The sequence below is a fragment of the Scylla paramamosain genome, chromosome 24 (genome assembly GCF_035594125.1).
Source record: "Scylla paramamosain isolate STU-SP2022 chromosome 24, ASM3559412v1, whole genome shotgun sequence".
Classification (NCBI taxonomy): Eukaryota; Metazoa; Arthropoda; class Malacostraca; order Decapoda; family Portunidae; genus Scylla; species Scylla paramamosain.
In genome coordinates this window covers 15,326,207-15,342,455 of record NC_087174.1, presented here as the reverse complement: position 1 = coordinate 15,342,455, position 16,249 = coordinate 15,326,207, and the positions used below count along the sequence as shown (strand labels likewise).

At 39.1% G+C, this 16,249-nt stretch overlaps 1 protein-coding gene across 3 annotated transcripts in view; it reads left to right on the top strand.

The window, feature by feature from the left end:
- LOC135112815 (zinc-regulated GTPase metalloprotein activator 1-like) overlaps positions 1–16,249 on the top strand; it is a 103,739-nt gene that overhangs the window by 22,183 nt on the left and 65,307 nt on the right. For all 3 annotated transcript variants that reach the window (XM_064027647.1, XM_064027646.1, XM_064027645.1), the window contains 2 exons: positions 10,545–10,757; positions 11,077–11,173. In XM_064027647.1, coding sequence (XP_063883717.1) covers positions 10,574–10,757; positions 11,077–11,173 — 281 coding nt within the window. In that variant the 5' untranslated portion in view covers positions 10,545–10,573. The remainder of the gene's footprint in view (positions 1–10,544; positions 10,758–11,076; positions 11,174–16,249) is intronic.

Genomic DNA, 16,249 nt, shown 5'->3' with positions numbered 1-16,249 from the left:
CTTCTTTGTGAGACTAATTTTGTTTGGTAGTGTATCAGAAAACTTTCCTTTCAGAGATTATGGGACAGTTAAACTTTTGTGATCTTTACTGCTTCCACTGGTGTCATGTTTCCTTTTGGAGTGTTACAGAAGCAGTGAAAAATTGATTTGAAGATCAAACAAATTAACTTTAAGAAGTCCTCACCAGGGATTGATCTTTTGTTAGGGCACTTCAGGTAAATATGTGAATTTGACACATTACCAGTTAGGCCAACATGATCATTAAGGCCCAAGTGATTTTTGGCTGGTCTTGACTGTCCTATCACTACATATATTTTACTATAAGTTGTGTAGTGACTAACATGTAATCCATCAACTCTACATCACCCAGTAAGTTTTTTAAAACCCCAGTCTCACTAATTGCAAGATGAAACTTTTTTATTAGATTCTGATGTGTGTTGAATTTATAAGATAACTATTTCTGGATGATTTATTTATTTTTTTTCTGTCTGAAAGAGGAGAGGACCCCTCTTCAAGAAATTATCAATTTATTCAATTTCTTAACATGTGGTTCTAGGACCCTTGATCTTAGAATTAATCTAACATAGAAAGCCCCTACTTGCTTCATCTGCTGAAAATTCACAGTTGGTGGTGTCAGTAATGCATATATAGTCATCCAGTCATTAAGAATGCATTAAAGGTAGCTTTGTCACTTATTTTGTCACAGCCTGATAGATAACTACTTCATTTATGAAATTTTTATTTATGTTAAGAAAGTGTTAGGAAATTGTAGCTATAAAATTATGCTTGTCTTTTTTTTTTTTTTTTTTTTTAGGTCACAGGTAGTAAAAAGTTTTACCAGACACATTTCATGGCATATTATTTTTTTTCAATTCTGCAAATTGTATAAAGCTATAGTATTTTGTTTAGGCCCAAAATATTTTTGTTTCTTGTAAGGTGCAGAAGAGGTGAGTGATGAAATGATAATTTTAGATTTCATGCAACATATGTGAGTATTCAATTGTTTAAATAGATGTTTGTGATACATTAAACATATGAGGTGGTATCTAAAAGTTATGACATATAGTAAACCTCTTCTGTACTGAGCATTTAGGCATGGCTGTCATGGGGATTGGGCTTTCTGCTGCTCTGCCAAATCTACCCGCACCATGCCTAAGATGATCTGAGAATACCCCTCTCCTTCAATTAAAAGTTTTCTGTTGGCCTATTCTTCAAAGAAGTACAGTCAGCCTAATGGAAATCTTTACATTAAGAGGAATACAGCAATAAAACATAAAAATGATATTTGTTAGGCTTTTATTATCACTTCATGCACAAACTCGGTATTTATAAAAAAAAATGCTGTTGCCTTTCACCTTTATCCCTTTCTCCAATCCTGTAGGTATGGATTCAGTGAGATTCTGGAAGTAGGAGGTGTCCATGGTTATTCAGGACTTCTTCAGGGCCTCTTGCAGTTCCTTGATGTTTTTTGCTTGTCATGGATGCACTTCCTTTTTCATGTGGCTCCAGGCATTCTTAATTAATCCTGGCTCAAGGGGTAATTGTGTACATGTCTCTTTTATAGTGAAACGTGGCATTTTCTTGTTCCATATGATTAGGGCTTCCAAAAAAAATTAGGTAACACTTCTTCATCAGGTATGTTTTTTTTTTCTGTGCAGTCTGATATATGATAATAGTTTGGCACCATTTGGCCAAAATGATAAAACCAAGGTTTTGGAATAGTAACCAAAGTAACCAAAGTTGATAAAAAAAATCTTTGTTGAATATTTTTACAAAAACACACTTCATATTAATTTTTCAGAGCAGCATATGGTGACTGGATGAGTCAGTGTAAACAGAAGTCAACCCTCCTCCGAAAAATTATGTTTTAATCCAGTTTACATTGTATACGTAATTAGTATAATTTCAAAGTAGCAGAAGTGGTCTCAGTGCTACCACACTTCTGGCCTGCCATTGAAAGGAAAAAAGACCAACATACTAGAGTATGCTCCCAGTAACCACATTTGATATTAGTTTAAATTCCGACATGGTGTGTGTTTCTCTGCAGTTAGGCTCTAGGCTTCATGATTTTTCAAATGTGTCAAGCTCTTGCCAATATGCATTGTCATTAAGATTAATCTGTTTTCACCTATACTACTACCAAACTCGAGGTCAAAGTTTATCATTTTATACTGGGTGTCCTGTGAATTAAGGTACATACTTCAGGATTTGAAAGTTAAAGTAATTTTAAGCCAAAAATACTTTATACACATATGATGTGTTTTGCTTTATCTTGTGAGAAATTTAATGTGTAAGTTGTGTGTTGTGGGAACTGCTTGTCAGGGTGGGGTACTGCCTCCCTAGCTCACTACATATTCCACTGGTTCCATACAGTATTAATTGATAATTCTTTATGTACAATCTACACAGTCAAAGCCTTACAGTAAAGAGCTAGAAAATGGCAGATTAAATGTTTTGTATGTGGCAGTGAAGAAAATGTACATGTAACTCAGTAATACAATTCAATCTTTGAAATAAGGTAAATGAGATCCTGTTGAAAAGCCCTGATGTAAACATACAGTTTTTGGCGCTCAGGAGTTATCCAGAGCCACCTGTGGCTCTTTCGATAACCTATAATGCCATCACTACTACACAACTGCATTTTTCCAGTAACTTTTCCCAGCAGCTAGATGTCTAAGTGTTATGATCACCTTCATTTTGGCAATAAGTGGGTTGTTCCTTTCTGTGTCCTTCTGTAAGGCTTCCCTCACTAGATTGCTGACAAAAGAGAATACCTGCACAGTCTAAACAGTATCTTCTGATGAGTTCTATGTCACTAAGTTCATTCAGTACATCCTTTCTGGATAAGTAATGTGTGAGCTGGAGATGTTGTGAAGCAGCCTTCTTGGTTGTGGGAGCGTCTGTCACAAGTTGCTAAGACAGGGTAGACTGGTGTCTGGGAACAAATTAATCCATTTTACATTGATTCCTATGGGGAAAATAGTTTCGGTTTTCGAACATTTCGGATTGGGTTATGCTTGCTTTTATGATCACCTGAGTGTGCACTCACTTGCTTTCCACACAAGTGTAGTGGTATTTGTTTGGGTGAACAATTGTAGTGCCAGGATGCTCCAGCTGTCATTGTTTTCTGTGCTCTCGTTGTGTTTGCCAGCTTTGTTGTGTTTGGAAGTGCCCAGGATTTACCTGTGGTATGCAACATCACTGACTTTATCATCATCATCGTGGCTTCCAAACACCCTGCTGGCTCCATTGACTGCCCTCCCAAGGCCAAGAAAGCAAGGAAAAAGCATAAATCTGGCGGTGAAGTTGGCGATTCTCTGGCAACACGATGGTGGAAAAGAGGTCTGCCATAGTACGCTCACTTGACTTGGCTCAGTTATCTGTCTCCACTGTCCTTAAGAATGCTGCTAGCATTAAGAAAGCAGGTGAAGCTTGAACTACACTCATGGCGAAGACAACCACCTTTCAGTATGAGCCTATAATGGACGAAATGGAATTTCTGCTCAACTTCTGGGTGGATGACCAGTCTCATCATCCTTTTTATGCACAAAAGCCTTGTCTATTTGGGAGGATCTCAAGAAGTGAGGATATGAGGTGAAGGAGGGGACATTGTTTATGGCAAAAAGGGGCTGGTTTGATAGGTTTAAGACCAGAGCAACTCTAATAACATCAAGGTGACTGGTGAGGCAGAAAGCTCCAATGCCAGCTGCCAAGGCCTTCAAACCAACCCTGAAAAAGGCTGAAGAGGAGGGTGACTATTCCTCCAAGCAGGTACTAAATTTTGATGAGACGGGCCTTTACTAAAAGAAAATGTCTTCCAGGACCTTCATTCCAAATGAGGAGAAGGCAGCTCCAGGATTCAAAGGTTCTAAGGATCATCTCACATTGCTCTTTATGGGGTAATGCAGCAGAGGATCTGAAGGTGAAACCCATGCTCATTTATCATTCTGAGAACTCTCATGCACTTAAGAGCCTTATTAAAGAATACCTCCCTGTCATCAGAAAGACAAACAAGAAGAGATGGATGACATTACTCAACCAGAGTTACTTCAGCTATTTATCCCCCATGCTACGTGACTACACAGCTACTAACAACTTGGCCAACTACTTCTTGCTTGTTGTTGACAATGCACCTAGCTATCTCTGGAACATGGAAGACCGGGCTGACAATATTCAAGTTATATATCTTCCTCCCAACACAACTGCACTCAGTCAACCCATGGATCAGGGTGTTATCACCACCTTCAAGGCATACTACCAGCGCCACACAATGAAGCAACAGTGGGTCACCCTGTATGTCAGATACAAAACAATGACCTTAAAATTTTACACAAAATATCATTGTAAATAAACAACAACCTTATATTACGACTTTTGGGGGAGTTAGACATAGTAAAATAGGAATAATTTTGAGAAAATGCACTGAAACATATTCCTGTTGAAAAGTGTGTAAACAAAATTTAATGTAGTACAGCTACAATCCTCTGCTGGCTTTATATATGAACAGATAAACCAGGACGCTCTGTGAATATTCTCCAGTTTTTTCCCAAAGCTGAAGAAGTTACATAAAGGTCTTCTAGGCATGGAACCCCCAAGCTAAGTGGCAAAGGAGAATAAACTGGGGAGAAGATCAGTCTCTCCAGCTTTCACTATTATATAGGGAAGAAGTTCATATACTGAGAAAAAATTTGAAGAATATCGGTGTATATAATCAAAAGAAACATGATATTGATAGAGGCAAAAGTACAGGACATTCTTTTTAGAAAATGTTCAATACACATATTTATTTTGAGGCTTTAGCCATAGGATGAAATTCCAGTGTGGTGGGGTGATAGATACAATGCCTAGGCCAGACAGGTGTTTTATGTCGTAGAAACACCACGTCCACACATTCCACCTTACTGTAAATGTGTGGCTTTTTTTTTTCTCTCTCTCTCTCTCTATCAAAATCATGCAGTATAATCTAAATGTATTGACTGTCACTGTCTTGGTATGAAACTGCAAGTGACTGACTGACAGTCAACTGATCTACTGCTAGCCTCTCTCCTTTCCCCTCCCTGCATGGGTAGGCAAAGTGTCACATAGCCTATCATTTTATTTGTCATTGATTACAGCCATGCCATCATTTTATGATGTTTATCAGTAAATCACCTGTCCATAAATAATACTTGTCTCATTCTGGGATACTGTAATATCCCAAAACTTGTAGAAATGATCACTGAATAACTCACAATTTTACTGTTGGATAACTAAACAACGCCTCAAAATGCATATGTGTATGAAACATTTTCTACTTAAAATACCCTGTACTTTTGACTCTGGTAATATCCACAGAAACTCATGTTGCACCCTGTATAATTTTACACCATCTTTGTCCATCCATTCTTTTTCATAAAAATGTACAAAAACACCTTGTGGGAATTTAATTTAAGTTTAGTTTTTCACTTGAAGATGATGGTACCTTATTACTGGTAATACATTTAAGGCATTTTATTCATTGCACTGGTATATCACTGTCTCAGTTGTTGGTGGTCACTGACTTAAACTTTACTACAGATGGTTTGGTAGTTTGGCTGGCATCTTAAACTATCAACATCAGCTAAAACCATTAAATTTAGATTGAAATTTGGGGGTCGTCTTATATACCAGTTGCCTTATCTGCTGAAATGTGTGTTAACCACATGATGTAATAGAAGCGTTGTCCCTCCCCATGAAAATGTTAAATCCCACCTAGCTGCTCTGATAAGCCCATAATGATTTTTAAAACATAGAGTTCAGTTTCAGAGCAAGATAGCAGTGAGTGAGAGGGCAGAGCCGGGTGGGCCTTCTGCTTTTCCCTTCCCTCCCTGTCCCCAGTCATGTAGCTGGTAGTGCCAAGGCAGGCCAACTGATATTCCCAGCTGATTTGCTGCTAGCTTCACTCCTTTCCCCTCCCTGCCCAGGCAGGCAAAGTGTCATGTAGCCTTGTGTCATGTGGCCTTGCTTCTCAGTAGCAAGTGAAGATTCAAACAAGACAGACATGGAGAGGTGAGTTGAGGTGATACTATAGGGAGGGCATACTTGTGAAATACCTATGGATGGGATAATAATGTTATGCTTTACTATATTGGTTATTATTTGGCTCAACAGGAGGCCGTGATTTGGGTGAATCTAGATATTATTTGAAGGGTAAGAATTGCTGTGTCTCACTATTCCTGTGTGTTTGAGCATTGGCTTCATGCACAGTGTTATGTTTGTCCTGGCATCATTTGTTTCTTTGTACAGAGTACTGATGGGAGCAGACACCTGATCTCCCCTTTTCTGCCGAAGTGCAGCACACTGTTGTGGGTTGTGTGTGTTTGGGTGTCATGTGTGTTGTGTCCTCGTTAAATGATACTAATGTCTGGGCTCACAGCTGTGATTTTCTGGCATTAGAGGATTTTATAATATTTGCTGCTAGGCTGCAGCTGTCTTCATTCTTCTCGGACCTCCACCAGTGTTATCAGAGATGGAGATCTATATTTGGTAGGAATATTATACACTCTGGCAAGAGTGTATAATATTCCTGTTGGGTGTGCTCCATCACCATGAGTTCCTTTAACTCATGAAAGGAGGTGACATGCTTGCTAGCTATCCACTTTTCAAATACCTCCTCAAGGTAGTGAACACAATCAAGATATGAGTCACTCAGCTTTCTCTTAACCCCTCTAAATTGTTGCCTGTAAGCCTCAGGCTGCATCTCATAGGCTTTCAGAATGTCAGCCTTAAACTCCATATAATCCTGTAAATCCTCCACTGACATCCTGTCATAGACTTTTAGTGCCTTGCCCTTCAGCATATTAGCAAAAACCCTGCATTCCTGAGGTCAGTCAAACTCAGCTGCCATCTCAGATTTCCTGAAACATTCTGTCACCTTTTCATCAAACTCTGGTATCAACTACTTCTCACCATCTGCCTTTCTACTGTATCTATCTTCCTTCACTCCTTCTCTCTGCAAACCATGAGGAGTGCTAACTTCTATCTGAGTCTTCTCCAACTTAAATATCTTATTTTCTCAGCCTTCTTTTCCCTTTCTACCTCAAATATCTTAATCTCTTTCTTGTACATTCTCGCCATCTCAGCTTTGAGTCTCTTGGCCTCCCTCTCAGCCTCAAACCTCCTGGCTTCCCTAGCCTCCACCACCTTCAATCTCCTTTCCTCTGCTTCCAGTTCCATTCTCCTCATCTCCAGCTTAAATATCAACTCCTTAAATATGCCTTCTGTCTGGGAAAATCTACCAATATTATGGGTAGGACTAGTATGACCATGGAAACTATTTGCGAGGCTGAGCATCCGCTTACCAAACTGTGCAAGATCTGCATTGCCACTCCCAGGAGATGCAGGTGACTCAGGGTCAGGAGTCATTGCAGCCTGCTATCAGCCTTCCCCTTCATGGTGTAGGCTGAGTACTGACACATAAAGGACAAACAAACAACATTCATTTGTCTCGCCCACATGGCTACAAAACTTCCAGCAATCCTGGTGAGGTCACCAATTTTGTTATGACCAGCTCTAGTCCCCCCCCCACCCCACTGCCACTACATTTGGGTCAGCCTTCCCTAAACTAGCTCCTTCTAGCATAGTGTGGGGCACATACGAAACAAATCCAGAGCCTACTGGTCGCCAACAGCTATCAAGACTCTATAGGTTGTCACCTTGTTTAACCCACCAACAAGGAAGTATAACGAACATCAACTAAACTCCCACGTTGAGAAAGGATTGTGAAGCACATGCTAGGGAGCACAGCAAGGACAAAGGACACACAGGTATGAGACATAATATTCTGTGGACAGCCTCCCACAAGAAACAGGCCACTCACACCCACAGAATATTATATCTCTCCTGGTAAAGAACAGCCTATTTGTAGTCTCCCAGAAGACAGGCAGTCACCCCTATGTACACTGGTGAAACCCAGGGAGAGAACAAGCAGCTGCAATGCAACAGAGTATTTTGAAATCCTCTGGCTTCAGAGCTCCCAAGAATAAGCTCTGGATACCAGTTGCATTTAATGGCACAAAACACTCAGAACATAGTCTGTCACTACAGAGCAAAATGCCATCACATTCAGATGGCTCTGAGTGGAATCAGTAGGGCAAAGTATTCCAGCAAGCTCCCATGGAAGTCCCTCCTACCTAGGATGACAGGGGCTTACTGTCACAACACTCAGCAATTATTGCTAAGAACAGCCTTCTAATATATATCCCCCCAGGACTTCCTGCGGACTCTGAATTTCTCTCTCTCTGTAATGCGTCATGCCACAATGGTACCTGTGGTCCGACTGACAAAGGGACACTGTCTTACAGTCCCGTGCTCCTCAGGCTAGCAAGCAAGTGTCCACATGGCTGATGCAACATTACACAGCATGATGTAATTTCTTTCACTCTCTTTATTCTTCTCTCTGTATTTCTTCTTTCTACATTTATTTTCTCACAACAACAGTGCCATTCATAACAATATATATTCCTATACTGGAAGTTACAAAGCTTTGAGTGACTTTCAAATTGAAAGCAGTTTTGGGGGGCAAAATTGACCCAAATTAGACATTTTTTGTGCTTCAAATCAGAGTTTCTGTGAGTGAACCATGCTTAAATTATTTTATTCATATTTTAATGTGATAATTATTATTTTTTTTATGATAAGACTGTCTGCTAGACTATTCTTCCAAAAACCTTGGTTTTATTATTTTTTGCTAAATGGCGCCAAACTATTATTGGGCTGCATGGTAAAAGCATACCTGATGTAGACATGTTACCCAAATTTTTTTTGAAGCTCTGATCATATAGAACAAGAAAATGCCAGATTTGGCTGAAAAAGAGATATGGACATGAATACCCCCCAGACTGAGACCTAGGAAATTTCTTGGTCACTCCAAAACATTGGTCTTGTGCTCCTTTAGAAAATTCTTTACAGCTGGAGAACTATGGGCAGGAGTACCATTATGCATGAAATGCTTGCATTTGTGGATGCAAAGAAATAGGAGCAGATATTCCTTCAAAACATCAATGTAATTGTTCCTGCTCATAATGGTGTTCTTTGGTAGGAAATAGAGACCTGTCCTGTCTCTATTTCCACTGAATGAGCCCCATACCATGATGCTATCCAGATGCTTGAGAGTCTTGACTGTGAACCTTGGATTGTATTGGATAACAGACGAGATTAAAGATGCCCCAAACCAACTGGAAGGTGCTGTCATCATTAAATATGACTTCTCTCCAGTTGTCACAAGTCCAATCTTTATATTTCTTGCAGAAAAGCAGCCTCTTCTGCATTGCATCTATTAGCAGAGGTTTCTTGGCAGCACAGCAAGAGGGTAAATTCAGGTCTTTCTGCAGCCTATGTAGGATTGTAAGGATGGCAACATCCTGGAGTAGCTCTGGGTGTTTTTTCTTAAGTTCTGTGGCAGTTATTAAGGATACCAAGAGTTGCCAAGGATACCAAGAGTTGCCACATCATCACAAGCCTCACCCAATATTTGTTGCCCTTTAGCCTAGTGAAAACTTTACACAAATTTTCATTGCAGAAGTTTTGAAAAGATTTTAATTGCACCAAATGTACATATATATGTATTTTTTTGTTATAAGTGAGATCTTTTTCGCTACTGTGAAGCACATGAGGGCATGTGGCAAGTTTTCATTGTAGATGGTGACCAGAGGAAGTGACTTCAGTCACCTACCTCTACTTGATCTGTGGTGTGTGGCTGTGGCCAGTCACTGTATAACCTTGACAATGTCAGAAAGCTGCTTTGTCAAGTGTCGTGGTATTTACACCAAAATCATTACTATTATCCTCAAAGAAATTAAACAATAATAATATTTTTCATCCTTATTAAAGAAATGGAGGCATTCAGAATCATGTTGAAGCAATAGTTAACATATCACATTAAGGACTTGCCTGTTAGGGCTGGTATGTTATATGAAACAGTGCAGGCAATCCTCATGTCTAATATGAATATGGTGCACTGCTGCAAAATTTATACCCAGGCTTCTGATCCCTGAATAGAAGGTGCATCAGGCCAAAGTCTGTCAAGAGTTGCATCATTGCCTTGGATGATCCAACTTTCTTGTTAAGCGTCATCACTGGGAACAATGCCTATGTTTACAGACCTCTTGTGACTTCTTCCTCTTCCCGAAGATGAAATTGTAGACTGACATCATAGACACTGACATCATAGAGGAGATTTAACATGAATCACAGAAAGTACTTAACATGCATCAAGAACAAGACTTCCAGAATGCATTTCAGCAGTCACACTGATGCTGGTAACCCTGTGTTGTTCCTCAAGGGGACCAATTTCAAAGGAATAGTGTTCAAACTTAAATCAAGGAAGTATTTTCTGGTATGTAGGCCTTGTCTCAGAACTTTCTGTAACCACCTCATATGGTAATCATTTTGATTGTTAGTGCAACAAATGAATAGTACAGGAAGTTATAATAAATGTTATTACGCAATGCTGATAGTGCACGTAACAATGTTTTTGTTTTAAGGTTTTAACGAAATGCATCTCATGCTGTCATAATTTTCATTAGGTACCACAGTGCTGCCAGATGCTGATGATATGCCCATGTTAGTTGGGGAGGATGAAGAGGTGCCAGATCTGGTTGAAGCTCTACACCTTCCCCGTGTTCCTGTCACAATTCTCTCTGGTTATCTTGGTGCTGGCAAGACCACACTCCTGAATTACATCCTCACACAGCAACATAACAAAAAGATAGCTGTCATACTCAATGAATTTGGTGAAGGTAAGAACATACAAAGTTGATTGTTTCATAAAAAATGGCACCATTTTTTTCACAGGTCAGATCCTACAACGTCTTACATTGTGAAGCATTACTTTCGTGATAATTTCTAATAAGAAATATATTAGAACCAATCCATACCTCACATTATCATGACACAAAAAAGTTTTGTGGCAGTATTCTTTCATTATTAGACAAATGTCCATACTTGCATAACTGTAATTGTGAACAGTCATGCGAGGACAAATTTACTTATTGTCATTGCCATCTGAACTAAGCTGGTGGTTGGAGAGGAATTAACTAAGGCTGTTTTTAATGTCAGGAAGTTCCCTAGAGAAGAGTCTGAATGTGGGACATGGAGGGGAGTTGTTTGAGGAGTGGTTGGAGCTGCGGAATGGCTGTCTCTGCTGCTCTGTCAAGTGAGTACCTATGCATGTTACTCCCTTAGTGAGTTACCTTCAATGATCTTGAGGGAGGTGTGGTCAGATGTTAAACATCTGGATGCAGAATTTCTCTCTCAAAATCTAGTCCTTAATCATTTAATGCAATCTGTTAAAATGCCTTGAATAACTTTGTTATCCAATAATTAAAAACTGTACCAGATTTAGACAAGTAGTGCTGTGTGAAGTAGCATCAATCTATTATCAGAGTGAAGGAAATGAGGAAAGGGAAAGCTGCAGGTTTGGACATATGTATAGAGAGATGTGTGGTGGAGCACAACACAGGGTGTGTTTCTGTCGTATATTCAGGGGTTGACAAAAATAGAAATAATTGCAGAAGCAGAGTCCTGCAAAAAGAAGGACCAAATGAACCACTGACTGAAACAAATATACAATAACTTTCTATATGAGGATAATGTTGACTTCAACATTTAACATTTAATGTACTTTACATAAGAAAAGCTTACCCAAACATTGTAACACTGTATTGTAATACTGTATAATGCTGGAAAGCTCAGGGACAAACAGAACAGTATGGCAGCTGAGAGTGTGAAGGATCACCAGGCTCACTGCTGTCATCAGATCTCTAAATGTTAGTGTGACATAGCTATAAGTACACTGCATGCCAAAATATTGTTTGCTATGAGACCATAAGTGATTAAATGCAGTTCAAATGAAGTAAACATAACAACTATAATATTTATGAGGAAACTAGTAATTGTAATAAGAACTCCTTCTTTTTTATGTATTTTCAGCAATGAAGGAAGTGATTGAGCAAGTTTCCTGAATGTTTCTGGATTTAAATTGCTTTGTTCCTCCCTGTTCATTGTCTGCAGCTTCACGATGTCTGAGATGACACTTCTATGCACATGCCTCTTCATAATGGACCAGATATTTTCAGTAGGATTCAGATCTGGAGAATTGGGTGGCCAGTCCTCCCTAAAAGTCAATTTGGTAGTCATATAGCCATGTCAGGACAGATTTAGCTCTGTGACAAGGAGCTCCATCCTGCATTAATGTGGAAGCATTGCACATTTCAAATGATCTGGACAAAAAGTCACATAAAAACTTTAAATAGTTGTTCTGATTCATGTTCTAACTTCTTAACAAAAGCACTAAATTTCCCACACCATGAAAGCTTCAACAGGCTCATACCATCAATGAATGCAGATGCTTTTCTGTCTTAAATATAAATTTTGTGTCAAGTGGGTCACTCGCCAGTCATCTGTACACATGCTTGCCACGATTACAAGAAACTGAAAAGACCATTCCATTGCTCCACAACTCTTGCTGCCATTTTGTCATATCTACTGAAGATATATTTTTTTGGGCAAATGCAGCCTTAAGTTCTTGTTGCATAAGGGTGGTGAGGTGTTTCTTGAGAGGATGGCATCTGCAGAGCTCAAGATCATCTTGAAGGGCTGTAGGCCTATAATAAGACCAAACTAATTTGGTGGCTAGGATGGGGTCAGGGTGTGGGTATAGCACTGCCACTTTTATAAAACTATGCCAAGTAACTTAAGTGATATATGAAAAAGACACTTGAAATAAGACTGAAAAATGATATAATTTTTATGTAAATATTATAATATCCCACAAAAATTTGTCATTATACATATATATCTATATATCAGTAAAGAAATGTGGCACAAATATTGTACAGTGTTGCTAAGAAAATGTTATTCTCATTAACTTTTATTGTTGCTTTAAGGTGGCCAACTTTGTTATTTATAACTATGTTTAGAAAGTAATATGAAGGAATACAAGTGGAAAATGTTTTATTTACTTGATGAAGAAAGAGCGTTAAATTCATTGTAAAGGCCAACACTCACCTGCCCAGCCTGACCCAGCCCCTGTGAAGTAGTGACCTCATTCTGACATGCTACTTTTGTTAACTCATACTAAGTTTAATGTGGGCAAGTATGTTGTATTCATTAATGCTTATAGAGTAATTTGAAGGAATATAAGTATGAAATATATCATCTACTTGATGAAAATTGAATAATAATGAAAATAAAATGTTGAACTCACTTGCAAGGATGAGGCATAGGTGACCTCACCCAGACAGGAACCACCTGCCAAGTGTCTCCTTGGAGGCAACCTACCAGGTGTTGTTTTGGGAAAAGAACACTGTACCCACACCCTGACCCTATCCTAGCTCCCAAATCAGGCTGGTCTTACCATAAGCACCTGAGAGTTTTGTTCTTTCACATCTTTTTCTGTTATTCGAGGACAAGTATCTATATTTAGTGCATTGAGTACTGAAGTTTTGCATCCTCACCCTGGCCTCTTATGTTCTGGTCCTGCCACCTTGCCACCTTCATGAAACTTTCTTATCCATCTCTGACATCTCTTCATAACACCCACAATCCTCACTATTTCTTCCACTGGCCTCTCTGCCTTCTGTAGTTACAATAACTTTGATTTGATATTTTCTCAAGTCTGTCTTGTTGCCCATTATGAAGATATTGAAAATTATACCAAAAGTGCATCTGTTCAGATTATTGGCAGGAAGTGAGGTGATCCTCTTCAAAATGTTTTGTCTGTAACCAACAACTGTCAACTGAACTCAATGGTCTTGACAGACTGCCCTTACTTTAGATGATTGCCAGGTGTATGAAGTTTCTCAAAAAATTAATAGGCTACTATACTAGAAAGGATTTTCAAATTCCCTCATAGATTCCCTCTGTTATGAAACAGCAAACAAAATCTTGGTATGCAATGTAATGGAAACTAATGATGAAAAGATCCAGACACAAGTGGAACAAATAGCAGAATTATCCAGATGCAGCTGGATAAGATAAAATTATATGAATGAATGAATGAATGAATGAATGAATGAATAGCAAGCAACAGAAATGATAAACAAATGAAAATAATTAGATAAATATTTACAGATGTGCTGTAAAGTGTTTGAAGAGTGATGGGGAGAGCATTACATTGTGGTTGGTGTGGGAACTATTTAACTATTTCACTCATCCTCTTACCTCCCAGCTAACACATAATTACAGAAAGTGTCGCTAAATATAATTATGAATAGGTGATAGCTTAGCTGTAGACCATGTGGCTGGGAGTTATGTGGACAGCCAAAGGACGAGTGAGTGGTGCTCCAAGCCAGCAGCTGGCTGTGTTTCGTACTTAAGATAGGAGCTTCCTTGAGATATCCAATTGTTTCAAGCTTCTAAGTTCTTTACTTAGCGAATTTAACAACAGGAAACCATTAGAGTGGCGAGAATGCATCTTAATAGGACTGTTGGTCTGGTGGTGGCTGGTTGACCACTGGCTGGTTGACCACTGGGTGGCGACTACTGGGGGTACATTCGGACCAAGGCGTGAGTTTTGCTCCCCAGCTTGCCATGTCAAATAACAAAAGCTATTCACCTTTTGCTATCTTTTTGTCACTCTTTTCTTTGTTTTAATAACTAATACTTAGTTTGTACTAGATTAATCTTACTTACCCCTTAATATGACTTTACAATTTATATATAAGTCACAACACAAACCAATAACACTTTGATATTGTGTGTGATACAAGTGGAAATTTCCACTGTTGGTAAGGTGTGCTTTATTGCTGACAAAGTGGCTGTAGACTGAACAAATGCATGTGTAATTCCCTTGTATAATGGAAAATGGGATAGATGGGAATGTTCAAACTATGTGGGTATCAGTTTGCTGAGTGTGGTAAGAAGGGTGTATGGTAGGATGCTGATAAGGAGGATAAGATAAGGAACAGAAAATGTCATCCAAGAGGAACAGGGTGATAATAGAAAGGGAAGAGGTTGTATGGACCACAATTTTGCAGTGAGGCAGCTGTATGAAAAAATTTGGGGAGAGAGGGAAGGAAAGCTTTTTGGCATTCATGGACTTGGAGAAAGCACATGACAGGATTGATAGGAAAAGACTGTGGGATGTTCTGAAAGTATACAGTTACAGGAAGGTTGCTGGCAGGAGTGAAGAATTTTTATTCAAATAGCAGGGCATGTGTGACAGTTGATGATAGTGTGAGTGAGTTCTTCCCAGTAAGTGAAGGTTTGCAACAGGGTTGTGTAATGTCACTGTTGTTGTATATGGATGTTGTAGTAAAGGAAGTTATTATGAGGTTGTATGCAGAGGTCTGAGTCTGATCAGTAGGAAAGAAAGGGTTTGGGATCTGAATCAGCCATTATTTGCTGATGATACAGCTCTGATGGTTCACTCAGAGAGGAAATTGAAAAGACTTGTGGAGGAGTTTGGGTGTGTTTGTTAGAGGAAGGAGCTGAAAGTGAATGTTATCAAAAGTAAAGTAATGAAATGCTCAAGAAAGATAACTTGGTGAAAGAATGGATGTAAGATTGAATACTAAACAGTTAGAGGAGGTGGAGTGTTTCAAGTATTGGGATTCAACAGTTACAATGAACAGAAGAGATGAGACATAGGTGAAGTGCTGGATGTAAGAAGCAGGATAAGTACTTGGTGGACTAAGAAAGATCAGCAAACATAGGACACTGGCTATGAGCGTACAGAGTAGGTTATATGAAGGAATAATGGTGCCAAATGTGCCGTTTTATGCTGAAATGTGGAACATGAGAGTAGTGAAAAGAAACAATCAAATGTAATGGAAGCATATGTTTGAAGGGTATGTGTGGAGTAACATAGAGGGACAGAATTAAGAAATGAGGAAGTAAAAAGATCTTGTGTTTTGAGAGAGTTGGCTGGATGGGAAGATTGGTGTGTCTTATGATGGTGTGGGTATGTGAAGAGAATGGAGAATAGTATTTACCTAGTTGTGCTTTATGGGAAAAGAGCTATGCTCATGCTGTCCCATCTCCATATACATATACAGTAAATTAGTAAAGAGAATAATAAGGTTAGATGTGTATGGTGGAAGATTAAGAAAGCTATGCCTGGAGTGGATGAACTGTGTGAAGAGGCCACTGAGTGAAAGGTATAATTGCAACAAGCATGAGTGATTGTGCGTGATATAGGTGCATGGATAGTGACAGTGGTGAGTGCATAAAAATGATGCAATCTCATTGACCCCTTGGAACAGGTGTAAGCACATTTGGCAGGGCCTAT